The sequence below is a fragment of the Rhizomucor pusillus genome, assembly GCF_041956525.1.
Source record: "Rhizomucor pusillus strain CBS 183.67 unplaced genomic scaffold VTP01scaffold_6, whole genome shotgun sequence".
Taxonomy (NCBI): Eukaryota; Fungi; Mucoromycota; class Mucoromycetes; order Mucorales; family Lichtheimiaceae; genus Rhizomucor; species Rhizomucor pusillus.
The window spans coordinates 466,449-490,296 of NW_027192148.1; the positions used below are offsets into that span (position 1 = coordinate 466,449).

At 45.2% G+C, this 23,848-nt stretch overlaps 13 protein-coding genes across 13 annotated transcripts; 9 read left to right on the forward strand and 4 right to left on the reverse strand.

The window, feature by feature from the left end:
• Positions 1-127: 127 nt before the first annotated feature.
• VTP01DRAFT_9083 (uncharacterized protein) lies at positions 128-2,236 on the reverse strand (the record flags this gene model as incomplete). The annotated part of the gene is made up of 7 exons (XM_069388276.1): positions 128-339; positions 396-507; positions 567-782; positions 851-1,050; positions 1,128-1,206; positions 1,264-1,853; positions 1,918-2,236. The coding sequence occupies 7 exons, from the start codon at positions 2,234-2,236 to the stop codon at positions 128-130; spliced, it is 1,728 nt and encodes a 575-aa protein (XP_069240589.1).
• A 598-nt stretch (positions 2,237-2,834) lies between these two features.
• Positions 2,835-4,575, forward strand: VTP01DRAFT_9084 (uncharacterized protein; the record flags this gene model as incomplete). Its single annotated transcript, XM_069388277.1, has 12 exons — positions 2,835-2,858; positions 2,918-2,926; positions 2,986-3,112; positions 3,163-3,210; positions 3,265-3,395; positions 3,455-3,524; positions 3,582-3,874; positions 3,942-3,949; positions 4,005-4,152; positions 4,213-4,355; positions 4,409-4,504; positions 4,569-4,575. 12 exons carry the CDS (start codon positions 2,835-2,837, stop codon positions 4,573-4,575), a joined length of 1,104 nt encoding a protein of 367 aa, XP_069240590.1.
• Positions 4,576-4,833: 258 nt separating this feature from the next.
• On the forward strand, positions 4,834-6,366 carry VTP01DRAFT_9085 (uncharacterized protein; the record flags this gene model as incomplete). The annotated part of the gene is made up of 6 exons (XM_069388278.1): positions 4,834-4,888; positions 4,949-5,082; positions 5,144-5,567; positions 5,624-5,950; positions 6,009-6,171; positions 6,258-6,366. 6 exons carry the CDS (start codon positions 4,834-4,836, stop codon positions 6,364-6,366), a joined length of 1,212 nt encoding a protein of 403 aa, XP_069240591.1.
• A 436-nt stretch (positions 6,367-6,802) lies between these two features.
• On the forward strand, positions 6,803-7,106 carry VTP01DRAFT_9086 (40S ribosomal protein uS14; the record flags this gene model as incomplete). Its single annotated transcript, XM_069388279.1, has 3 exons — positions 6,803-6,864; positions 6,934-7,033; positions 7,098-7,106. 3 exons carry the CDS (start codon positions 6,803-6,805, stop codon positions 7,104-7,106), a joined length of 171 nt encoding a protein of 56 aa, XP_069240592.1.
• Positions 7,107-7,503: 397 nt separating this feature from the next.
• On the forward strand, positions 7,504-8,548 carry VTP01DRAFT_9087 (uncharacterized protein; the record flags this gene model as incomplete). Its single annotated transcript, XM_069388280.1, has 5 exons — positions 7,504-7,569; positions 7,635-7,778; positions 7,840-7,962; positions 8,053-8,335; positions 8,400-8,548. The coding sequence occupies 5 exons, from the start codon at positions 7,504-7,506 to the stop codon at positions 8,546-8,548; spliced, it is 765 nt and encodes a 254-aa protein (XP_069240593.1).
• A 376-nt stretch (positions 8,549-8,924) lies between these two features.
• Positions 8,925-9,725, reverse strand: VTP01DRAFT_9088 (uncharacterized protein; the record flags this gene model as incomplete). Its single annotated transcript, XM_069388281.1, has 3 exons — positions 8,925-9,091; positions 9,151-9,564; positions 9,623-9,725. The coding sequence occupies 3 exons, from the start codon at positions 9,723-9,725 to the stop codon at positions 8,925-8,927; spliced, it is 684 nt and encodes a 227-aa protein (XP_069240594.1).
• A 1,823-nt stretch (positions 9,726-11,548) lies between these two features.
• VTP01DRAFT_9089 (uncharacterized protein) lies at positions 11,549-12,273 on the forward strand (the record flags this gene model as incomplete). Its single annotated transcript, XM_069388282.1, has 5 exons — positions 11,549-11,627; positions 11,693-11,836; positions 11,898-11,921; positions 11,979-12,073; positions 12,148-12,273. 5 exons carry the CDS (start codon positions 11,549-11,551, stop codon positions 12,271-12,273), a joined length of 468 nt encoding a protein of 155 aa, XP_069240595.1.
• A 223-nt stretch (positions 12,274-12,496) lies between these two features.
• Positions 12,497-13,868, reverse strand: VTP01DRAFT_9090 (uncharacterized protein; the record flags this gene model as incomplete). Its single annotated transcript, XM_069388284.1, has 2 exons — positions 12,497-12,831; positions 12,908-13,868. The coding sequence occupies 2 exons, from the start codon at positions 13,866-13,868 to the stop codon at positions 12,497-12,499; spliced, it is 1,296 nt and encodes a 431-aa protein (XP_069240596.1).
• A 558-nt stretch (positions 13,869-14,426) lies between these two features.
• Positions 14,427-18,115, forward strand: VTP01DRAFT_9091 (uncharacterized protein; the record flags this gene model as incomplete). Its single annotated transcript, XM_069388285.1, has 12 exons — positions 14,427-14,655; positions 14,709-14,781; positions 14,841-14,955; positions 15,009-15,082; positions 15,143-15,209; positions 15,285-16,574; positions 16,636-16,645; positions 16,720-17,097; positions 17,165-17,442; positions 17,510-17,634; positions 17,701-17,833; positions 17,963-18,115. The coding sequence occupies 12 exons, from the start codon at positions 14,427-14,429 to the stop codon at positions 18,113-18,115; spliced, it is 2,925 nt and encodes a 974-aa protein (XP_069240597.1).
• A 76-nt stretch (positions 18,116-18,191) lies between these two features.
• On the reverse strand, positions 18,192-18,715 carry VTP01DRAFT_9092 (uncharacterized protein; the record flags this gene model as incomplete). Its single annotated transcript, XM_069388286.1, has 2 exons — positions 18,192-18,475; positions 18,535-18,715. 2 exons carry the CDS (start codon positions 18,713-18,715, stop codon positions 18,192-18,194), a joined length of 465 nt encoding a protein of 154 aa, XP_069240598.1.
• Positions 18,716-18,956: 241 nt separating this feature from the next.
• Positions 18,957-21,549, forward strand: VTP01DRAFT_9093 (uncharacterized protein; the record flags this gene model as incomplete). Its single annotated transcript, XM_069388287.1, has 8 exons — positions 18,957-18,986; positions 19,053-19,151; positions 19,217-19,450; positions 19,507-19,690; positions 19,755-19,892; positions 19,958-20,383; positions 20,444-21,084; positions 21,142-21,549. The coding sequence occupies 8 exons, from the start codon at positions 18,957-18,959 to the stop codon at positions 21,547-21,549; spliced, it is 2,160 nt and encodes a 719-aa protein (XP_069240599.1).
• A 252-nt stretch (positions 21,550-21,801) lies between these two features.
• On the forward strand, positions 21,802-23,025 carry VTP01DRAFT_9094 (uncharacterized protein; the record flags this gene model as incomplete). The annotated part of the gene is made up of 7 exons (XM_069388288.1): positions 21,802-21,842; positions 21,986-22,112; positions 22,185-22,334; positions 22,403-22,483; positions 22,566-22,576; positions 22,639-22,736; positions 22,820-23,025. 7 exons carry the CDS (start codon positions 21,802-21,804, stop codon positions 23,023-23,025), a joined length of 714 nt encoding a protein of 237 aa, XP_069240600.1.
• A 231-nt stretch (positions 23,026-23,256) lies between these two features.
• On the forward strand, positions 23,257-23,689 carry VTP01DRAFT_9095 (uncharacterized protein; the record flags this gene model as incomplete). The annotated part of the gene is made up of 3 exons (XM_069388289.1): positions 23,257-23,392; positions 23,470-23,607; positions 23,685-23,689. 3 exons carry the CDS (start codon positions 23,257-23,259, stop codon positions 23,687-23,689), a joined length of 279 nt encoding a protein of 92 aa, XP_069240601.1.
• Between the last annotated feature and the right edge of the window lie 159 nt (positions 23,690-23,848).

Consider the following 23,848-nt stretch of genomic DNA (forward strand, 5'->3'; position numbering starts at 1 on the left):
TTTACAATCATGGGAAAAAGGGGGAAGACAACATTTCTTTGCATAACAACAATATCATCGTAACACATCAACTATTAGCATCCAGGAATAAAATACCAGCAATTAAAACGAGAGGATTTCTTCTTCTTTATTTCTGGCCCTTTTGATTATTCAGGCGCCACGCACTCTTCGATAAACTTTCCAAATGCTTGACGACAGGCTTAATATACATAAATAACAGCAACGTGCCCAAGGCCACACACAGTGTTCCCGCAATGTAGTAACCGTCTTGCTCTATCACGCATCTTCCGCCCAATCCTTTACATTGCGTTTTACCCTCTTCCGAAACGCAAGATACATCTGACGATGATCATTGTGAGCATAGAATCTGACAAAGAGTTCAAATATTATCTTACTCGATCCATTCGCATCCTCCACGGAACAGTAGGCTTTGGTAAAATAATCCACGGCTTCCAGTACAAAGAATTTGGGCCATGTACCGCCAAAGTTGCTAAATGTATTCAAGAGCTAAAAAATGTTTTAAAATGAAGCTGTTATTAAATGCATTTTCATTCTTTCGCACGTACCGTCATGTATGTTCCGCCGATAAGCGGGTCCGCGATGCTTGTCATGAAAGCAGATATACTGACAAACTGAACGGTTGACATGAACGAGCTCAAAACTGTTGATCCCATAATAACACTAAAGTAGAAGAGTCCAATCTCTTGTCCTTCTGGGTACCAAGCAACGATAAGCATGCCGACCGCGGAAAATGCAAGGCGACCATAGAAGGCATACAGCCACTGATATAAATAAGATAACGTAAGATAACGTTAGATAACGTTATTTCCATGATTTTCAATAAACTTACGGGTTTTAGAGGTCTTGGGCCATTCGACCACTTTGCGGCATAGTAGCCAAATAAAATTTGGAGAGGGAAATCCAAAAGCACCGAAAGCGCAAGATCTTCTTTTGAGAATCCTTTTTCCAGCAACTTTAGGGATGTAACAGCCTCGTGGCAGATAAATCCAATCTTCGCGGTCAATAGGACAATGATAAATGACTGCATGTCTATATGAATAAATTATAAACCAAAAGACTTTAGGTAAGTATATATGTATGGAACAAAGTATGTCAAGTATACTTACGTTTAAGCTTGCAAATGCGATAAATGGTATCGTAAACTCCTCGGATACCGAGCTGGTCTTCATCGGTGCGACTAGGTGTCTGAATTTTCTAGTTAGCAGCCCGCATTTGAATTCGCCCACATTCGTCTCTGCTCACCTCTGCTTTGAACAGAACAAGCCAAGCAGTCACCGCAAAGTACATAAATGCCCAGAATTGCATGTAAGCACCGAGTCGAAATAAACCATATGGCTGAGGCTCCGACCAAATGTACTTGTTGCTAAACTCGGGAGAGCTCAGGGCCAAAAAGACGGTGAATGACATAAAGTATCCGGTGTTTAAGCCGATGGTTTGAGCAGTAGATGCGTATGAGAGACTCTCTTTGGACAGGAGTGTTAGAGCCCATCCATCGACAGCAATATCTTGCGTTGCACAGAAGAATATGGTGACAAGGAACGAGATTGTGAGGTAGTAAACAGGTATATGTTCTGCTTCCATGATTTCATCGATATTTCGACCGAGCCAAAAGAACAAGCATCCAGTCAAGAGCTGAATTGGAACAATCCACGATTTGCGGCGACCGAGACTTGGCGAATATATTGCGTCGACGATAGGTGACCACAAAAATTTGAGAGAATACGGCCAAGATGAGAGTGAGAATATGGCGATTTGAGAATAAGATAGCTGTGCTTTCAACAAGAATGGGATGGAGCCAAAAGACAGACCTACAGGCACACCCTGCAGCAAGTCTGTTACGAATGGTTTACATGTTAGCTATGTATAGACGGATAGTGCAATTTTGGAAATACTTGCAAAGAACGACCAGTAGGATAAAGTTCCCCAGATCTTTGCGGCTAAGAGTTTCAATGTGTTCTTCTGGCTCGCTTGCCTCTTTGACGGTCGAGTCGAGTTCCAGCTCTTCCTTCTCGTCGTCGGCAGCGTGCTGTTCTTTGCGACGGAGAGTCGTTCCTGTTATTTGATGTTCCATGGCCGTTGATTGCGCGATCGCATTGCCTGCAGAGTAGCTCCGGAATCCCTCAGATGGTATCTTTCCTGTATCGAGTTTAAGACTGCCCTTTGTGGGTGAATGTAGATTATCTGTCAGAGGCCCGGATCCATCAGCTGCTGGCATTCGAAAAATAGAACGGCTTATTTGGTTCCGTAGGGAAGAAGAAGACGATCGGTCAGAATAATAAGGAGGTGCCGGGTAACTGCGCGGCGTATGGAGTACTGGACCTGTCAATGGGCGGAACGTTGCTGGCAGGACAGCGAATCAATTTTCATTTTTGGAAACCACAACCTGGAACATTCAGCAGATCTGTACTTCAGTTTGTTTGTTATTATTCCTGGAAACTATCATACAGCCATTAAACAAATGTCTTCTTTTTATTGATGACAAGCGTGTTTCTCTGGTGGAAAGAACTGTTTGTCTTTAGACTTATATAAACCAATTGTATAAATTTGTAGAAACTTCCCTGCATTTCCCTCGCTAAATAAAGATGAATACCGTGCATGCACCCTTCTATACTTTGCATTCCTATGTTTTCTAGTGTTCTTCAACCGTCAATTTAGATATATTGGTGGTCCAACAGATATAGGCGCCATTGCCGCTGTCTTTCCTGCTGCGTTCCATTCAGTGAACGCTCAAGAGTGTTTATAGACTCCGAACTGGTCCCAAACGAACGGTTTTTTTTCTTGGATCAGTAACCGGGAATCCGCAAAAATCTACAATGAGTGTTGTGGAGAAAATTAAGGTACAGTTGGGCAAACAAGCAGTAACTATGATTTCTCGAGTAGTAACAAAACTGTGTAGGAAATTGAAGTGAGTCTTACATGGAATGAATGAAATCGATTTTCGAGAGATTGCTCACATGGCAACAGAATGAAATGGCCAAGACCCAAAAGAACAAGGCCACTTCATACCATTTGGGTCAATTGAAAGCCAAGCTTGCAAAGTTAAAACGTGAACTCTTGATCCCCTCCGGCGGCGGTGGAGGCGGCGGTGGAGGTATGACATAGGGACTCCTGTTTAGAAAAGTTTCTGATTTGTTTCGATAGTTGGCTTCGACGTTGCAAAGACTGGTGTGGCCAGAGTTGGTTTTGTTGGTAAGTGAATATATCTGTCGAGTCGTGGATGCATAGCACTAAAATACATTGAAGGTTTCCCATCTGTGGGCAAGTCCACGCTCATGTCCAAACTTACCGGCACTCACTCTGAAGTCGGTGCATATGAATTTACAACACTTACCACCGTTCCCGGTGTTATTCAATACAAGGGTGCGAAGATCCAGGTTTGTATATTGGAAAAGACCAGGAAAAAGGCGCAATTGCTGATTTTGATGGTATACAGATTCTGGATCTGCCCGGTATTATCGAAGGTGCCAAGGACGGCAAAGGTCGTGGTAGACAGGTCATTGCTGGTATGTAGCGACTTTAGGATTTCGTACTTGAGTCGCATTCTTACGCTTGCTGGATAGTTGCTCGTACTTGTTCCTTGATCTTTATCGTTTTGGACGTATTGAAGCCTATGACGGATAAGAAGATTATTGAAAGAGAATTGGAAGGCTTCGGCATCCGTCTGAACAAGAAACCGCCAGCAATTATTTTCAAAAAGAAGGAAAAGGGTGGCATCAACATCACCAACACTGTACCTCTGACGCACATCACACCTGAAGAAGTAAAGGCTGTACTGTCCGAATACAGAATCCACAACGCCGACGTTTCCTTTAAAGAGGACTCAACCATCGATGACCTCATTGATGTCGTTGAGGTGAGTATTATTACACTTGACTTGCAACTCATACAAGAATTGTTGCTAACCATTAATCTCGTTACAGGGCAACCGGTAAGATATCATCAGAAAGCTGGCTCTCGAAATCATTGCTGACAGTTTTCCACAGTATTTATATCCCATGCATTTACGTATTGAACAAGATCGATCAGATTTCGATTGAGGAATTGGATCTTATTTACAAGATTCCAAATGCTGTGCCCATTTGTGCAAACCATGAATGGAACTTTGATGAACTGTTGGAGACCATGTGGAAGGTAAACAATGCTTAAATTATATAGATTAAAGCTTTCTTTTCTCACCTATTTTTGTTGCAGAAACTAGATCTCGTCAGGATCTATACCAAACCAAAGGGACAGATGCCAGATTACGAGGCACCCGTTGTGCTAACCTCTGAGAAATGCACAGTGGAGGATTTCTGTAATCACATTCACAAGGCTATCTTGGAGCAGTTCAAATGGTAAGATGGCGCACCGATATATCGAGGATTGCATTCTGACAATACTGTGCTAGTGCATACGTATGGGGTTCTTCTGTGAAGCACAATCCTCAAAAGGTCGGCAAGGAACATGTCTTGTGCGACGAAGATGTCGTTCAAATCGTCAAAAAGTATTTTTATTTTTTTTTCGTTGAGTTCCAGGTAAACAGAAGTTGCTAATCACCCCTCATATAGAATTTAGATTTACATTGATTTTGCCCACCGCCCGTTTTGCCACTGTCAGGAACGAAAACGTGGTTAATAAAAAAGCAGACAAACTTGTTGATCGAGCCGAAATGCTTGTAACATGCTTGTCGTTTCTGTACATATATAATTCATGTCTTGTTTCAAAATTCTGATGGTAAACCATTCATGTGCATGTGCCCAAGAAAGCGCGGAAGTCGTTCTACCGTAAAAGGCAAGGCAGCCTCAAGCACCCTTTTTCCTGTTTGCCATCGCCATGGATGACAACGAAGGCGCAGGCAATGAGAAGAAGAAATCAAGAAAGCCAACTGGTAGCTATCAGTGAACAAACTTCCCCGGGAAAGTTGCGACTGACCTGAATCTCCAAACAGATGGGGCTTTCCGGCAGCAGCGCTTGCCAGCATGGCAGCCTGTCCTTACACCTCGGGCGGCTTTACCGACCTTCTTCATAGTTGGCATCCTATTCACTCCTATTGGAGGTCTTCTTTACTGGTCCAACAGTAGCGTCAGTATATCTAATACACCGTAAAGACAACAAAATATTCTTGAACTCATTCGTAGCACAGGTCAACGAGATTATGATAGATTATACCACTTGCTCACGGTATCCATCACCTGTATACCTACTACCTGAACAGTACTCGCTAGCTTTATCGCAAAACGTCGATACTTCGCAGATACAGCCTCCAGCTTTCCATTACGAGAATGCCAGCAATTTCCAGAACCCTAAATGGCAGAACCCGAATAACATCACCGTTCAGCAATGTACCATCGATTTCACAGTCCCCGTGGATATGACACCTCCCGTTTACATGTACTATCGTCTTACCAACTTTTACCAGAACCATCGACAATACATTAGCAGCTACGATGAAAATCAACTCGCAGGTCAAGCCGGCCCACCGAGCGGCGACTGCGGATCACTGGCCAGGAACGATCAGGGAACACCAATATTTCCGTGCGGCATGATTGCAAATTCAATGTTCAACGGTATATATACTTGACTCCTTTTTTGTATTGAGCGCACCGTTGACTTGCCTTCGCAGATACTCGATCCAACCTGACGAGAATCGATGATCCTGCCGGTCCAACGACCTTTAGCTTCAATGTAAACGGTATTGCTTGGCCAACTGACAAGAACAAGTACGGCCCTACGCAGTACTCGCCGTCAGCTGTTGTCCCTCCGCCGAACTGGGCACTGAGATATCCAAACGGGACTTACGACGACATGCATCCACCTCCGGATCTTTCTAACGACGAAAGCTTCATGGTGTGGATGCGAACAGCAGCTTTGCCCGACTTTCGTAAAATCTGGGGACGAAACGATCAGGATACACTTGCTGCGGGACGTTGGCGGATCGTGATCGATCTCAGTAAGTGATAAGTTCTTATCAAAACTGAAAGTAATCGATGACCAAACCCTCTACGTAGACTTTAATACCATGAAATATAATGGGCAAAAGTGGCTAGTACTATCAACGACCTCGCCTCTAGGTGGACGAAATCCCTACCTCGGCATCACGTACATGGCAGTAGGCGGCATTTGTTTACTGCTTGGTGTCCTATTTACTTTGAAACACTGTATAAAGCCCAGGTTAGATCATGTTCTTTTACTTACTAAACTTTGCTCTCTCTCTCCTCCTCCTCCTCCTCCTCCATCTCTAACCATTATTTTAACAGACCTCTCAGTGATCCCTCTTATCTCTCATGGAATCAACCTGGAGGTGGACTTCCAGGACACAAGAAGAAAAAGAAGGGACCGATTATCAAAAGCCTTCATCAAGACTAGGATGAGATTTCCAAACATGGTTTCCGTTCCTTTTTGTATCATAACATTTTTGAATATCATCCATCATTTTATTTTTTCTAACACATCTGAGGAAATATGCAATAAATGACACTTGAATACTCAGATGTTGTGGTGTTTCTTATCCTGCTTTGAGATGATTAAACTCTCATGGTACAATGCTCGCAGCAAGGTATGTCAGGAATTCTAGATAATTTTCATCTACTCAATATATTCTATGCATACCCGAAAGATAAAAGGAGTGGTCTTGATACTCAAATCACTGTTAGGATCCTATGTCTTCTTTTCGGGCTCTGGTGCGCGGTTTGCCGACGACCAGAAAAAAAAATAGCGGGTGGCTTTGCACATCCACACATATTGTGGATCTCTCAAATACACTGTTCCTCCTCTTTTCTCGCCGCTAAACGTCAATTACAACATGGCTCACGCTAACGTTTGGAACTCTCGTCCCCGTCAGTTCGGTAAGGGCTCCCGCCAATGGTAAGTATTTGCAACATATAAATTGCGCATTCGAGAAGGGCATTGTTAAATTGAAAATGTGCCATCAAGCCGTGTCTGTGCCCACCGTGCCGCTTTGATCCGCAAGTACAACCTCAACATCTGCCGTCAGTGTTTCCGCGAGTACGCCAACGACATTGGCTTCCACAAGGTAAATTTCGTCACCTCTTCACTGTGTGTGAACAATGAGCTTAACGCTTTTTCGTTTTGCTTAGTACCGTTAAATTTGGTCATGTCTGTTTTGGATGCATTCTAGACGTTTGGGAATAAAGACAAAGTCTTGAAGCCACTCGCAACCACACAAACGTTCTGCTTTACCCCTTTCTTTTTCTTATACAGCGCATACCCACATGCATTGCATTCTATTGGATGCATCGAGTGTAATGTTTGCTAGGATGAGCTAAACGACAAGGAGGGAGATGGAAAAAAGGGGCTGTGCTGTTTTCGACATTGCGTGAATACTGTTCGGTGCGAAGGAGATGACGAAGCTTTTCCTTTTCTTTTTTGCTTTTCTTTCCATCTTACGTGGATTTATTGACGATTTCCCCTCCCACTCTTTTAATCTTACATTGTCCTTCGTTTTACTTGTTACGTGATTATTCGATTTAAGAACAAAAAGAGATGTACTTGAATCTATCGCATGTTACTGCCAACCCAATGGTATTATCGTCTGCCATCCTAGCATTGGTGAGTAGTGGGCTTCCGGACACGCGTAGTATAGTAGAGTCATTGACAGCCGGAGAAACGCTTAGGTCGGCTGGCTCGTTCTGTTTATTTGTACGTGCGTTGTAGGAACCCGAGGTGTAATTTGGTGGATCATTGTCTACGAGCTCATGCTCCTCATGGGTCTTTACATAATGCTCGCGAAATCTGCAACTGCGCATTATCTTCTGATGGTACACTGTTTAATCGATGCTTCCACGGATAACTAAAGTTTAATCAATTGACGAGAAATAGATGTTGGTGTTCCTTGGTACTAGTATCGCGATGCTTACAGAGCTGACAGATATGCTGCTGCATCTTCCCGGCCAAGCTTCCAAAGCGGGTGCAGCCGGTTCTATCATACTGATCATGATGCAGGTAATAAGATAACCTGTCCTTTGTCACATGTACCATGCAGATTACGGCTCGTGAGACTCAACAAATATGTCTCTCTTCACGGACGTCTAGTTCTTTTGGGTGTTTATCCTTGGCAGCAGCCAAGACTCCTGGTTGCATCAGGCTATTTATGGTCTGCACCATGCGCAATCTGCTCAACCTCACCACCACCAGCGACGGCAACAAGATCTCGATATTGAAAAGACTATCGTCGAGCCTGTAGCGTCGCCACCATCGCCAGCACCTCGATCCATTAGCAATACTTCCCTACCACCACCGCAAATTGCAGTGACGCCTAATTATGGCCTTGATCCACACCCGCAAAAGAAGGATTATGTGGTAGCCATCCACTCCTGTGAGTGCCGCGCAATTTCTATTTCGTGATAGACATGTTTCTAACAGTTTTATACTCTGCTCAGACCGAGCCAACCCTGATGATCCAAATGAGCTCTCGTTTGAACAGGACGAAACACTGGAGATCCTGGACCGTGCAGGCAACTGGTGGCAGGCCCGCAAAGGGGATGGAACGATAGGCATTGTTCCCAGTAATTATGTAAAACCAAAATGAAAAAAAAAAGGAATCCCCGCTTCCTCCTCCTCCTCCTCCTCCTCCAACTCCTTTTCACTATCCTTGGTTTTCTTCTGCTGATCGCATACCTCCCTATATAGTTTGCAGTCTATATAGCTGCATAGACATAGTAATAATTAAAGTGTACATCCCACTCCCATGTCTGTGACATAATAGAGAGACTTGATCTCGGCCAAAATTGCTGCAGGCAAAGTAACAAGTAGACAAAGCAATGGATATATTACTTCTTTTGAGTAATAGTAACGAAATATATATTGCGAACGAAACTACTATGTTTGAGGAGGGAAGTCGGGGATGAAGTACACAAGTGATAGCTTTCCCTCCTTTCTAAGATTATTAAAAAAAATAAATAGTTTTACTGGAGCAAAGCGTAACCGACAATGGCACCCAAAGCAAGCAAGTATTCCTTGGCAACGGTGACGGAGGCAGCAGCGCCTTCAGCAGGTGACTGGGAAGCGGCAGGCTGAGTAGTAGCTGAAGATTGGGAGGAAGCGGTGGCCGAGCTGAAAGCGGAGGAGGCTTCTAGGAGATGGGTCAGCAATGTTAGGAGCTTTAGGATGAGAGTTTATATTACTACTTACGGCTAGAGAGCGGCACCGATGAGGAGAGACCGGATGCGGATGCGGATGCGGAAAGGGAAGAGGGCAAAGCAGTGGAAGCGGAAGCAATACTACTGGATGCGGCAGAAGCTACGCTGGAAGCAGCTTCGGAGGATGCGGCAGCGGATGCAGAGTTAGATGCAGCGTTAGATGCGCTAGCAGCGGCGCTGTCAGTCGCGCTAGCGGCCGCGCTGCCAGTTGCACTGACAAGACGGGATGAAGCGACGTCGCTATCAGCGGCAGAAGACGATGGAGTGGCTTCGGCACCAGAAGAAGCAGCCGCCGCGGATGACTCTTCTTGATGTTTACCCTGCGAGCCGGGCCAGTGGGTCGAGATACAGCCAGAGTAGCAGTCATTGTCCGAGCATCCACTCAAACAGCTGTGCGTCTTGTCGACTATCGCAAGAATGAGCAAGTGTTGTCAGCTTATTAAATGCGAGAATTAAAAGCTTACCGCAGTTTCGCAAGCAGTCGCTGTCGCTAGGATCACAGGAACATTGAGCGTTGGTGGCAACGACAAAGATGCTGGCAGCAGCAATCAAACTCAAGAGTCTCATGTTACTTTAGTTGGAAGATGGAGAGGAAAAAGAGATAATAAGGTGGAGAGAAAAGAAGTGGCAGATGCAAGGTAAATGAATTGCGTTGCTTTTATATCCACGGCGAATCTTAAGAAGACAGACGGGCGTCAGAAGGCGTACCACCATCTCTCTCTCACATATGTAGATGATCCCTTTATTATTGTAACTCCCCATCCTCCTTGATCTTTGCGAATGATTGGACCCCTAGAGGGGCTACTGAAAAGTACAACCATGAGATCATTGAAGAGTTCAACAAAACTGTTGTTGCCAAGGTGGACCCGGACCCGACAACAAAAAGGTGACCTGCTCTCGGCGACTTCTACATTTTCTGGAAGATCTCGGCCGGCGCACCATCATATATTTAGCCTGGTCTGAGCGGAAATCCGACACATCTTGCATTAGTGTTTTTGACAGATCGCTCTTTTGTTGACCGTCTAACCGAGTAAGGAAACTCTGTTGAATAACAATTGTTTCATAGTAAATGTCATGCATTCGTTTTCTTTCCCAAGCGTATACATAGAAAGAATGTCCTAGTTTTTTCGAAGATAGATTTTCGTGCTGATGACAAAGACATTGCATTTCATTGGCATTCTACGCGAGAGCATTCTTCTTATTCTACAAAAGGCAAGACTGTCGGTAACGGATGATGACGGCGCGCCACCCGGTCATCCGTCTTTGCAAGGACAGCCGCGGACCGGATATCACGCAGAATCAAGGCATCAACAATGCAAGGTTTAACAGGCAATACCATTCAACCAAGATAAACAGATACTATTCACATAGCACCATTGCATGAAAGTACCTTGCCTGCTGCCACGAAGCACTCGAGTATTGATACGAGACGCTGGCTGCTGAACGTGAACTTTACCGCGTTGCATTCTGAATTACACATAGACACTAAAGCGTGAGCACTAGCGGTATTAAGGAAGGCAAGCGCTCATAGCCACGGCGGGTACGTGGTGCGAGGCCAGCACCTGTGCACCAGAAAGACGTAATACCCCCCATCTCTTTCTGGTTAAAAGCCTGTGGAGTAGGAGTACCACGTTAGATCAATAGCGGATATATTCCGAGATGACCGAGATATTAATCGTTAATTGGCACTTTTATTTTATGTTGATTTATCTCGACAGGAAACTCGAGAAGAAAAGTCGAGTATCACCATTGCGAGTGCACCAGGACAAAAACCATTGTTATTATATATGCAGCACATTTTAAAAATTTAGGCAGCCACGCGTCTCCAGACATTCGTGTAATCAGATCGACGTTCTGCTGGTTGCATCGTTTTCCTTATCCAGCAGACAAGACAAAGCAAGCTTCGCTGACGACGGAAAAGGAACTACTTCTGTCAGTCCTTCAAAGTCTTGCAGTCCTCATCAATCGATAACTCGATGGCTGAAGGTCTCAATATCTTCTTTACGAGGAGAGTATTAAGTACAGAAAGGTCTCGGCCCGCTTGCTCGGACTTGAACCTAAAGTATCATTCACTGCCTTTTTCTTTCTATTTACCTCTCCTCTCGCAATTATTTTTACCTTGTACTTACTCTGCAGATTACCGCCCGCCAATCTGTAGTAAATTTGCAATCATGTTTATCTGGACATCTCCTCGCTCGTTTCATCATTATTTCATTATTATATTGTCTTAGTAGGAGATTGATCTAGATTCTCCCAGAACACGGCTTATCTGGTGTGCGGACTTTTTTTCTTAAAACCGAGGTAATCCATTTCTTCTGTTTTTCTCCAACCTTTATTTTTTTGTTTTGTCTGTTGCACATCAATCCTATGACTAGGAAGACAGATACCGGATGGTCGACCTCCTAAGCAACATTGTATTTTCCGGTTTTTTGCTCATAACCGCTGGCTGTTGTCTAGCTTTGCAGGCCGGTACGATGGCATTTACACGATCATCAATTAATGCGCGATAGATTTTTGATCTGCTTGTTCAACAGGATGCAATGCACGCTTGGCAAAACACGGCGGTCGGACGTTCTCGCCTGTCATGTCCTTTGCTACCGGTTTGATCTGCACCAGCGTGTTCTTTGCGATTGATGTTACCGCGCTGCACACGCCGTTGCCAACAAGAGCAATCCTTGGTAAGAGACCGAAAATGAGCACAGCTGCAATGATGACTAATTATTTTGCTCCGGTGATTAGATGCGCCGGGTTATGCCTGGATCGGCAAGTTATTATCTGCTCAACAGTTTGCTTTCTTGTAACTGAACGGATGATTATTAGGTGGTCTTTTGGGCGCTTTCTATGTCTTCTCAAACCTCATTGCCATACCCCGTCTCGGTGCAGCCACATCCTTGAGCATTTTTGTGTGTTCTCAGGTACAGACACGGCCGAAAACCTTAAATGCAAAACCTGTCATTCTTCCACATCATAGCTAATCATGAAAAACCAGGTCATAATGGCATGCATCATCGACCATGCAGGTATCGTTGGCGTGAACCATCGAGAGTACACAGTCTGGAGGATCCTTGCATCTTTTGGAATGATCTTCTGCGTGTTTATCATCGCTCGATTTTGAAAGGCAGCATTTTTCGATCATAAAACTTGGTAGAGCAAGATACCCCCAATCAACTTTATACTCACATTACATGTACATTGCTTTTATTTCTCGCTTTAAATTACAATAGATTTTTAAGACTTAACCGGTGCATGTCGCACAAGTGAATGTCGGAAGAAAGAATATCTCCGACAAAAAGATGCATAAAAACCGTGTGAAAAATAATATTAAAACTTTATCGTTATTACTTCGGTGGTGATGGTGAGTAACTTGTAGGAGGAGTTACTGTCATATGTTCGGCCTCTTCAGCCGAATGCTGTGATGCAAGTTCGTCCGCGTTGATGGGGATATCGAATAGGTGATGAGAAAGGAACCAAAACTTTTCAGAAAACTCTGGAGGAGGTACCCAATTGCGGCTAATCCTTAAGTCTCCTCCTACAAACATGATTTTGCTTGACAGTAGCTGGAAGCATTCATCGGCATCGTAAAGACCTTGAAAAAGAATTAAGCGATCTCGCATGGAAGGTCCTGCTATGTAATCGATGCGGACGTCGTGGGGTATCAGTCGTTGCAATGCGGCTAGAATGACGGATGTCAGTTAGCATACACAGCAATGGCATACACATGCATGAATTATTTCTTTATATCTTTTTACTTGGTGTAAAAAAGAGCCTGAACTTGTCTCCTAGCACGCTGGAAGATTTCAGCTGGAGTCGCAGGATATGTAGAGCTTGCAGTGAGGGCATGTGCGCCAAATCGTCCGGTGTCTTCAATGTCGGGCACTCAGTAATAGTTCCTACAACCGGCTTCGTAGCTGTGAATGCGCTGACCATGGATTCAGATGCAGTGTTGGATGTTAATAACTCTTCCATGTCATCCGATCTTTTTTCCGACGGTTTTGTTACAGGAAATGGCACCCGTTTCTCTGAAAACTTGCATCCGTGTCTTTCTGCCCTGGTAACCGCGTCCGCAAAAGATAAAATTTGAGAATCTCGGTTTAACACCGTCTGTAGAATTGCCGGTAATTCATCTAGGTTATCTTGGTGTATGTCAGGTGGAAGTGCAGAGCCATCCCAGGGCGCATGGAACCATCTCGTATCTGTCCATACATGCGGCACTGATCCGCGTTCCACGAGCCCAGACAGCGTCAGTAATAAAACGTATCCTCGCAGATAATTTGCCTCATATTCGACTTGCTCCAGTCTTTTGCGTAGATATGCAATCTCCTCTGCTTGCGCACGCCACTCGCGTTCCTTTTCCTGCTTCCTCAGCTGCTCTCGCTCACGGAACGCTCTCTGAGCCGCTCGGTTTTGCGCTCGTCGCTCCTGCAAAGACGGCGGGTTCGGTTTGCGTCCTGGTCGTTTCCGTTTACGTACGCGCTGTCCGGATTCCGTTTCGACTCCAAAGTCGCATTCCTGGTCAAAATGCAAAAAGTTGATGCGAGTGATCCGTTGTGGATTCTCATTAGCAGACGGCTGAGGTGAAGGTGATGGCGATGGAGAGTCCGATGCTGGAGATAAGATCTGTTTTGCGTAGCTTGTCGAACTTGCAGCAGTGAACTGTGCAGTCGTTGGGTGGTATACAAAGGTGTCACTTTGTCGAGGCGGATATTCCATGCGTGGACAGAGAGAAGAATATTAATTAACAGGCACCTAGAAGGAATGGATAAATGATATCAAAGATAACTTGTCCGGTTTCTGCAGTCTTTTGCCCTCCTAATGCCTTTTTAATCTCGTCATGATCTTTTTGCCTCTTAAAGGCAACGCTCCCGAATTTGTGGATCTTCAGAGTTTGCCTTTGCTGCTGTATAGTAGATTTACAGCGCAAGACTACTACATATGCATACTAAATCAGGAGACCTCTATCATACATGATAAAACTAGTAAGATAAGAATTAAGGAATACTTTTAGCAGAAGCCCTTGCTAGTTTGCATATGTGCTCGACGATGGTCAAAAGTCATCCGGCGGACTGAGGGCAGCATCCTGCGTTGATGGCTCTGGTTTCTGGCAGACGTGCTCTGATTAATAACACGAAATTGGTAAGACTAGTCTACATGCAAAAGTTCAAAAGAACAATTTGGACAGCAAGATGACATTTGGCATAATAGCATATATTTGAGATAAGATCCAGTTTGCATTTCCGGCGCTTGTCGAAATAAGTTGAACACATATCCATGGCCTTGTTTGCCAGTCGCGCCGATCTCAAGGTGCATCGCGGACGCCCCACTCCAAAACTCGCGTCATGCAACTTTGTAGCCTCTGCAAGGTCCACCGAAGCGCTCGCCCAGTCAGGTCACTTGGCTCTGTCGGCCTCGTCTCAAATCGTCGGGCGATTCCAGCATTTGAAGACCTTGCACCATCCCAATCTTTGCGAATATGTCGAAATAACACAGGGAAAGCATGGTAAATACGAGTATCGCACAAGTACAGTGTAGAGTTGCTCATTGGGATATTAGACCGTCTGTTTGTCGTTACCGAATACTATGATAACTCGCTTCAGAAGGGTCGGCTAGGCACTGAAGCTAACAGGTACATGGATGCAAGTACACGTTTGGAAGAGGGAGGGGCCTCATAGGTGACAAACATAGTATCGCTCAGCTGAGACATTGGGCATATCAAGCTTTATCCGCTTTGTCTTATCTGCAAGAAAACCAAATCGTCCACGCTGCTCTTGCACCCAGCAACATATTGCTAGACGAAAATGTACGTTAAAATGCATCGAGTGTTTCGACGTTTAATGACAGTCATGTTCCTAGGATAACATCAAACTGTGTGGATACGGATTGTATTATATGACGGGTCGAGGCGTGGATGTTGATTTTCCTATTGGGTTAGTTGCAATTATCGTTTTAGGCAAATCCAGATACTTATCCACCACTTTTGATCCTAGTTATCCCTGCTACCTTGCACCAGAATGTCTCAGCGACGCTTTTGAAAACCCAGTTGACTACGATAAAGTAAGGGGAAGAGGAGAGATAGAGGTATACCTTTGTTTGGGATATAGTTTTTCTTCTGACATAACGATTATGCAGCGTGACATATGGGCACTTGGCGTGATACTGGTCGAGCAATACACACGAAACTCTTTTTGGACGACATCCGACCTGACCCTCATTTTTGATTCACTTTCCACATTGTCAGAATGGGCTGCCGAAGACAACGACGATGAAATTTGGAACCATCAGGGAGTGGAAGCTTTGGATATCAGCAAAAAAGTCCTTACATTCCTTCAGAACGAACCGAACGCGGAAATTGGAGAAGATCAGAAAGGTCTTGAACAATTCCGGCACTTTATTTTGTCTTGCTTATCCATCAACGTCGATAAACGGCCGGATATTCACAGCTTATTATCATTTCCATTTTTCGACAGCGAACCACTTAAAACTTGCTTGTGGACTCCTGGACCAATTTTGATCTCTGATACTTTAAACCCGGACGATTACGATGGCGACAGCTTATCAACAAATTCCCAATCGGCAGCAAAAGATGAACAAGATCCATTGCAATCGTTACCAATATCACATATCTATGAGCTGTGGCGTTTGGCAGGCGGCGACGTGGAGCTCAATTTGATTAAACGCGGTGTGTTCCTATCGATGCCTGTAATTGAACGCCTTCCACGAACGTGTTTTGTCAGCGATGGAACAAATGTCGGCGCAGACGTAACGGATACCACTCAACTGTATACCGATAAATATCATATACTTGAATACAAGGAACTATATGAACGTCTAGAGGAAGGACGTACATCGGAGCGTTTTGAATGGGACACAGACTACTTCAAAGTGGTTGACGAAAACGACATTAATTTCCTGCTCGACAACAACGATTTTGAGCCGAATGGAATATCTGAGGAAAAGCAGCATGAAGAGGAAATTGATGATTTCTGCTTTGCAGAACCATCCCCCACGCTCAATGATTTTCCAAGCGTTGCACCAACACCTACGACGCCTTCCACATCCAGATCCATCAACAAGACCTTTTCGCTTACAAACATGAGCCGATCAAGGTCGTCCTCATTGTTGTCCATATCAAGTCCTACCCCTACGACTCCAACAACACCAGCGCATCCTACGATTCCCAAACTGCCCCTGTTCCTACGTGAACAGGATGTCACTTACCAATATCATCGTCAATCATTATTCGCAGAGTTGTTGCGACAATACCCTGCCTCTCGAAAGGAAATTATACATCACGCGAAAGCCGATATCCCGCCCGTACTGCGAGGCAAAATCTGGGCAGCTATCCTGGGAGTCGTCGGCGATGTCCAAGCACAGTATGACCAAATTGACAAGGTGACTCCTGCTCCATCCGACCGACAAGTAAGCGAAGCAAATAGTTCTTGCTTGAGTTTAGATGTTTTAAATAACTCGTTTCCTCTAGATAGAAGTTGGCAAGTGTATTTACCTCTTTTATGCAAACAGAAACTGCATGTGCAGAGGGTCTAACAAGAAGACTTGTTTCTAGATGTACCTAGATGCCATCAGTACAACCAACTATTGGCTTCGTCTGCAGGTCACGCCAAACTTCGCAGAATATTAAAGACATGGGTCGCAGCAAATGAAGGCAAACTGGTTTACTGGCAGGGCCTCGATTCTCTGTGCGCGCCGTTCCTGACACTCAACTTTAACGACGAGGCATTGACGTTTGCATGTCTGCAAAAGTTTCTTGCCAAATATCTCAACAACTTTTTTCGACAAGACAACGCACCTGTTTTGCAGGAATACCTTGCCATATTCCGACAACTGCTTAGCTTCCACGATCCAGAACTTTCGACACATTTGGATATGATTGGATTCGTGCCCAATCTGTATGCGATCCCGTGGTTCCTGACACTTTTCACACGTAGGTGCAATGGACTTTTTCCTTTAGTCGATATATCTTTCACACGTCCGTTATTTTTTTTCCTTAGATGTCTTTTCACTTGACAAGATTTATCATCTCTGGGACAAGTTCTTGGTAGGACCTGCATCGCTGCCGTTATTTGCTGGTATCTCGATCCTCCGCCAAATCCGGAGTACATTGCTGTCTTGTGAATTCAATGATTGCATTGTGCTCTTTTCTGAAAGTTTCCCAAAGGTGGATATTGAAAAATGTATACAGAGTGCCATGGCAATGTGCAAGGTGACACCACCAAGCATTGTTGTCAGGCGACATATTAATACGCCCACCGCGTCTCCCGTGCCAACTGTAAGCAACATGCTCTCTGCGACGGTTGCTAACAAAGTCTTTTAACACATTATTTGTCACTACATAGTATTGGTGGGAGAAACCTCTTCCTCTGGAAGATAAAAAACAAGAGATTGCACCTCGCATGAGTGTTCACGACCTGCGCCGAGTATCACCCTACGCGCTCATTCTCGATGTGAGGTCCGACCAAGAGTAAGTTGGAGCTAATGATGCAATGCTGTATACTAGGACCTCACTTTTATCCGGGTTGTTTCCAAGATTTTCACGTGGACATATTTCGTCTTCAATGAATGTGCTAGCATCGCAGCTGCCGAGCTATGCAACCATTCTCAAGAAACTAAACCGCAAATATCATATTATCGTTTCAGACGATGAAGCGCTCGGGCCTGCTGTAAGTCCTTGCTTTCCATTTACGGATTAGCACGTTTTCAGACCATCATGTTTGTTGACCGCGTCTTGTATGTGTTAGTATGCTGGTGAACTCGTGCAGCGACATTTCACACGCGTTGCACTGTTGCAGGGCGGCGGAGAAGCAGTGCAAGTCCATGACAATAGACGCTGGTGCACGTGCCGACCTCAAAAGCAGACAACAGCGGGGCACAAAGGAAAAGGATCAGAACCACCTTTTGTTATTTGGAAATGCAAATTCCCTACTCCATTGCCAAAAAAGTAGTAGAAAGAAGGAGAAAAAAAGAATATACAGAAAATGTGTATTGTGTGTACATGCGCGCAAGACAAGTCTATAACTTTTAGTTTTGGACCTTCTTTCCAGCTTCATCGAGCTTCTCGCTGGCCTTTTCGGCCGCGCCACCAGCCTTGGTCTTTGCAGCATCAACGTAGCCTTTTGCAAGAGCAGCTTGATCCTCTACAGTTTCCTTGCACTTTTCAATCTGTTCGCCCACCTTGCTCTTTGCAGCGTCCACGTAGCCCTGAGCTTCACTCTTCTTATCTTGAGCCTTGTCTTTAGCTTCATCGTATGTCTTTTGTGCGTCCTTGCCTAGCTGCTCTGCCTTGTCTTCGATAGGTGTGCTCTCTGTAAGGGAGATATTAGAAGGTGTATTCAAGTGAAAAAGAATGTTGCAATATACTTGCTTGTCTCTTGGCTCTTCTTATACAAGTACCACGCTGCACCACCGCCAGCAACGAGCGCAAGGATCATGCCACCGCTACCGCCGCCGGGCTGACCATTTGGAGGCGGGGGAGTGCCGGCAGCGGCGGAAGCATAGCGACGGCGCTGTTGGGTCAAAGAAGGTCGTGCAACTCGGCAGAACATTGTGTTTGTTGTTTAAGTAAGAAAGAGAAAAGATGTTACGAGAAAAGGAAGAAAGACTGGAAACCGCTGCTCTTTTATATATTTTCTGAAAACCTGGTTATGAAATCATCATCACAATGTTGTCATCGTCTCGCCGCCCGCCGGCTGAGCGGAATTCAAAGGTCCAAGCGCAGTTTCGCCCTCAGGCCCTCCTTTTGGCCCTTGTTGTTCTGCAAACAAAGAAAAAATATATTCCCAGTACATGAATGCTCCATTCTCCTTCTCGCAACAGGTACTTTTGCTTGCTCCAGTAATCACAACCTCTGTGCAGCCTTGTTGACCATACAACCTGAAAAAGCTTGCGGCAGTTGCAGCGGATGCGTCCCAGTTCCTTCGGCAATCCGCAGGTCGCCGCTTTGCGTCAAAGCAAGCTCAGCTGCAACGATACCGAATCTTGGTATGGATCAATATTTCACGGAAAAAAAGAAACGCATTCTTAATCCGTTTTATTTACCTTGTCAGCTTCCCGACTGCATCAAACGAGCCGATCGACAATTGCTTAACGACGCAGCTGCAGACGCAACACGCATCTTGAAATCGCGACCGTCCCTTGCGTACCTTCAACGACGTCCGTTTTCGTCGTCGGCGAGCTCATCCATCTCGTTTCGATTTGTTAATCACCGTCGACTGCTAAAGTTGGAGCAGGAAGCCAATCTGTTCTCCCAGGACGCAAAGCGACAGGCGGCCCTGTACAGAGTATGATGTTTTTTGATCCATTGCAAGGAAGAAAAAATACTGACTATCCATTTCAGGAATGGATGAGGGCAAAGAATCCACAGGCAGTGATTGCACGTTTTGAACGAGGCAACTTTAACCACAATGAAGAGTGTTGGCAGCTATACATTGCAGCGTTGGCGCAGACAGGCCAGGCAGAATCAATCTTACCTCGTATCATGCAAAAGTTGGAAGCATCTCTCGAAGCTGGAGGAGCAAAGAGTAAGTTTGTCATTGCTGGGTTTATCGACACAGTTGTGAAAGATATCTCACGCGCGATTATCAGGCGAGACAGTGTTGCCTACGGAAGTGTTGCAGCAGCTCGCAGCGAGGAAAGGAGGACGATTAGCCACAGCAGAGGGCGTGACGTTACCCCAAGGAGCTGGAAGCAAGGATAAGCCGGTTTATGTCATTGTGGAAGAAGGTATAAAGGATAATTAAAGGTCGAATATAACTGAAATACGGGATGAAACTCACGATACTGCATAGCCAAGAAATACATGGTTTGGCGAGTGCTTCGATGGGTCGGATTGACAGTCACCTACGCGTTTTGTATCCTGACGTTCCTATCGTTGGCGCTCGAGAACTCTGGATTGTTGAAAACAACGACGTCGCAGGTCGAGTTTGAACCAAGCAACCAAAAAATCGTACGATTCGACGACGTACAAGGCGTCGACGAGGCCAAACACGAATTGGAGGAAATCGTGCAATTCTTGAAAAACCCACAAAAGTTCACTGAATTGGGAGGCAAATTACCAAAAGGTGTGCTTTTGACTGGACCTCCAGGAACTGGTAAAACTATGCTGGCTAGAGCTGTTGCTGGAGAAGCCGGTGTTCCGTTCTTTTTCATGAGCGGCAGTGAATTTGACGAAATGTACGTCGGTGTCGGTGCACGACGCGTGCGCGAATTATTCGGTAAGCGCGAAGCTTGATAGAAACGAAAGATATGTTTGTCTCTAAACATTTCTGTGGTAGCTGCTGCGAGAGCGAAAGCACCAAGCATTGTATTCATTGACGAAATTGATGCCATTGGATCCAAAAGAAATCCAAAGGACCAATCGTACATGCGCCAGACTCTGAATCAGCTGCTTGTAGACTTGGATGGATTTTCACAGACCGAAGGCGTGATCTTCATCGCTGCAACCAACTTTCCCGAGTTATTAGACAAAGCATTGGTGCGACCGGGAAGATTTGATCGACACGTTAATGTCCCGCTTCCAGACGTGCGCGGTCGTATTGAGATTCTGAAACATCACATGAAGGAGATTCAAGTGGAAAGCTCTGTGGATGTTAGCGTTATTGCACGAGGCACGCCCGGCTTCAGCGGTGCGGACTTGGCGAATCTGGTGAACATTGCGGCCATCCGAGCGAGCCGGGAAGGCTGCAAGGAAGTCACATTGAACCACATGGAATTTGCAAAGGATAAGATTTTGATGGGAGCCGAGCGTCGGTCTGCGGTGATCACAGATGAGAGTAAAAGATTAACAGCATACCACGAGGGAGGACATGCTTTGGTTGCTTATTATACCCCCGGTGCTATGCCATTACACAAAGCAACCATCATGCCCCGAGGATCAGCACTTGGTGTAACAGTTCAATTGCCCGAAATGGATAAGGTACGGCAGATCTAATGTGCCTGTACCGAATCAGAAACTCTAACAAGATTTGTGCAGGACTCTTACACGAAACGCGAATTCACCGCCATGATAGATGTGTGCATGGGTGGACGTGTAGCCGAAGAGATGGTGTTTGGTGTTGACAATGTCACGAGCGGTGCACACAGCGATATTGTAAAGGCGACGGACGTAGCCAAGAAGATGGTGCGATACTATGGAATGAGCGACGAGGTCGGACCCATTGCTCACGATGACGAGGATATGCAACTGCTCAGCGCACACACAAAGCAATTGATTGAAACGGAGATTAAGAAACTGGTCGATTCTTCAGAGAAGAGGGCCAGAGAACTTTTGAATAACCATCGCGAGGAACTGGATCGATTGGCAAATGCATTGATAGAGTACGAGACATTATCATACCAAGAAATCGTAGACATTTTGGCCGGCAAGCCAATCTCTCGGTAGAAGAGAAAACAAGAATATCCAGTCTTTTTATTGTTTTTTTTTTCATCTTACGACGATTTGCATTGCATGCTAACGAAATAATAATCGATAACAAAAAAAAGTTTTAACTCTCTCTCACACACATCCACACTGCATATTCGCACACTCTTCTTCCACTTTCTTTTTCTTCACTTTTCCTCTCTTTTTTTTGCTTACTTTAACTTTACTTTTCTCCTTTCCTTCTTTAGCAGTTTTCTTGTTGGGTTGGAATTCATGAATTCCTTGCCTTCTCCCCCTGGGCGGTGTGGTGACAGGTAAAAGTAGCAAGCAGCAGCAGCAGCAGGGGTTACTGGGTTGGCTGCTGAAGGGTCCCAGACAAGACGCCCTTCCCTTCCCCCAACTTCTTGAGCTGCTGCCTTTTCTGCTCACTGAAACTGAACTCGACTTACATGAACAGTTCAAATGAGGATGATCATCCCCCGATCTTGCCTCCCATTAGAGAGTCGGCAAGCCAAGTTGCAGGAGGTCCACCGCTGACCTTGCCACCCATACAGACATCTCAATCAAGAACTGACGTGACGCTTGTAAGTTTCTGTTGTTCCCCATACTACTCTGAGACCCAAATTTTAATTCTACTATTTTTCTGCACAAAAAAGCCTATTACAATTTGCACATCACTTTTACAAGATATGGAACGACTTAAAGTCAACTGGAACTTTACGACCGAGCAAGAGCGCCAGACCCAATTTGACCACCTTTCCGAGCGGGCCTTTGAATTGCTACGTACGCTGCAGCGATGTGAAGAGGTAACGGTGAAGACGCGATGTAGAAAAAGCTTCAAATGTTTGAATACGGAATCTGGTTTGCGTTTTAGCGCGACGATTATCAGATGATACGGAGAGCTCGTAATCTGCAAGATACAGGCGTTGTTAGACAAACGTATCGAAGGCGCAGTGTATGGAGAAGGGTTTCTAGAATATTTTTTTGCTTTTTTCGCACAACTGTACTAACAACGGGGATTATGCATGCCGTTACAGAAAAAGTCCACGTGAGTAACCAAACCTTATGTCTCGTGTGAGAGATATATGCTAACACCGACTTGTACTGCAGAGTAGGGCACCGGTGCCATTCGTGCCAGACAACTGAAACTCCAGAGTGGCGCAGAGGGCCGGATGGAGCTCGGACGTTATGCAACGCGTGCGGTTTACGTGAGTTGTTTAAAGCTTCTCTCTTTTCTTCTCTTCCTCCTTCTCGTTTCACGTTATTGACCCTTATTTTTTTTCCATGCAAGACTACTCGAAACTCCTGCGGAAGGGGTCCGTCACGGTGCAATCCACGAATCCACGGAATATAACAGGCGTCGGCAGCAGCAGCAGATCTGAGCGCATGTTCTTTGAATACCCCGCTCCCCACATAATGAGAAATGATCCGAGATACCCGGACAGAATGGCAGTTGCTCTTATGCCCCAACCCAATCCAACTGATCAACCGCCCTAAACCTATGATATGATTCAATGTTATTAAAGTAAAAAACACCAACCCTATGCTTTACCATGGACGATCGATCGATCCTGCTGCAGATGCGGCTGGGGGTAAATGTGTGTGTATGCATATGCATAGGGGATGCGCCCCGGCCAAGCAACGCAGTACACAAAGCCAAGCTGCTGCCAAGTTTCCCTGGTACTCGGAAAAAATTGGGCTTTATTTCTTTCCCTTTTCACTCTCGACATGACCATACCGTATACCGGCAGAGACATTGCTCTCTTTGTCATTGCATTCTTCTTCCCTCCTCTGGCAGTGCTCATTCGACGCGGGTGCGGAATTGACTTTCTCATTAACGTCTGCCTTACGCTTTTGGGTGCCGGTTAGTACAAACAAAAGAACCTGCCGGGGAGTGTATGTATAGTATTCACTGAATATCATTGCCGCCCACGTTGTTAGTTCCCGGCATTGTGCATGCATTTTACATTGTTCACAGATACAATGATAACTTTGAAGATATCGAGCGCGGCGGTCTGCGGTATCAGCCAGTTCCTCCAGAAGAACCGCATCGTGTCGCTTACGGTGCTACTAACAGCGGCAAGTGTTCAATTATAAATGATATAGTTAAAACACATTGTCTGCAAAAATATGCTAACTATCAGTGTGAATTCTAGGCTAAACTAGTACTTTACTTTAATAAAGCTACACAGAATTGTCTTTCACGTGTTGTAATGGACATTCGATATCAAGCAGCCATTGTCTACCTCGTGGAAGAACCTTGCTCGTACGATCTGACAGCATTCCTGACCGATCAGCAGAATATTTGATATTTTTATCG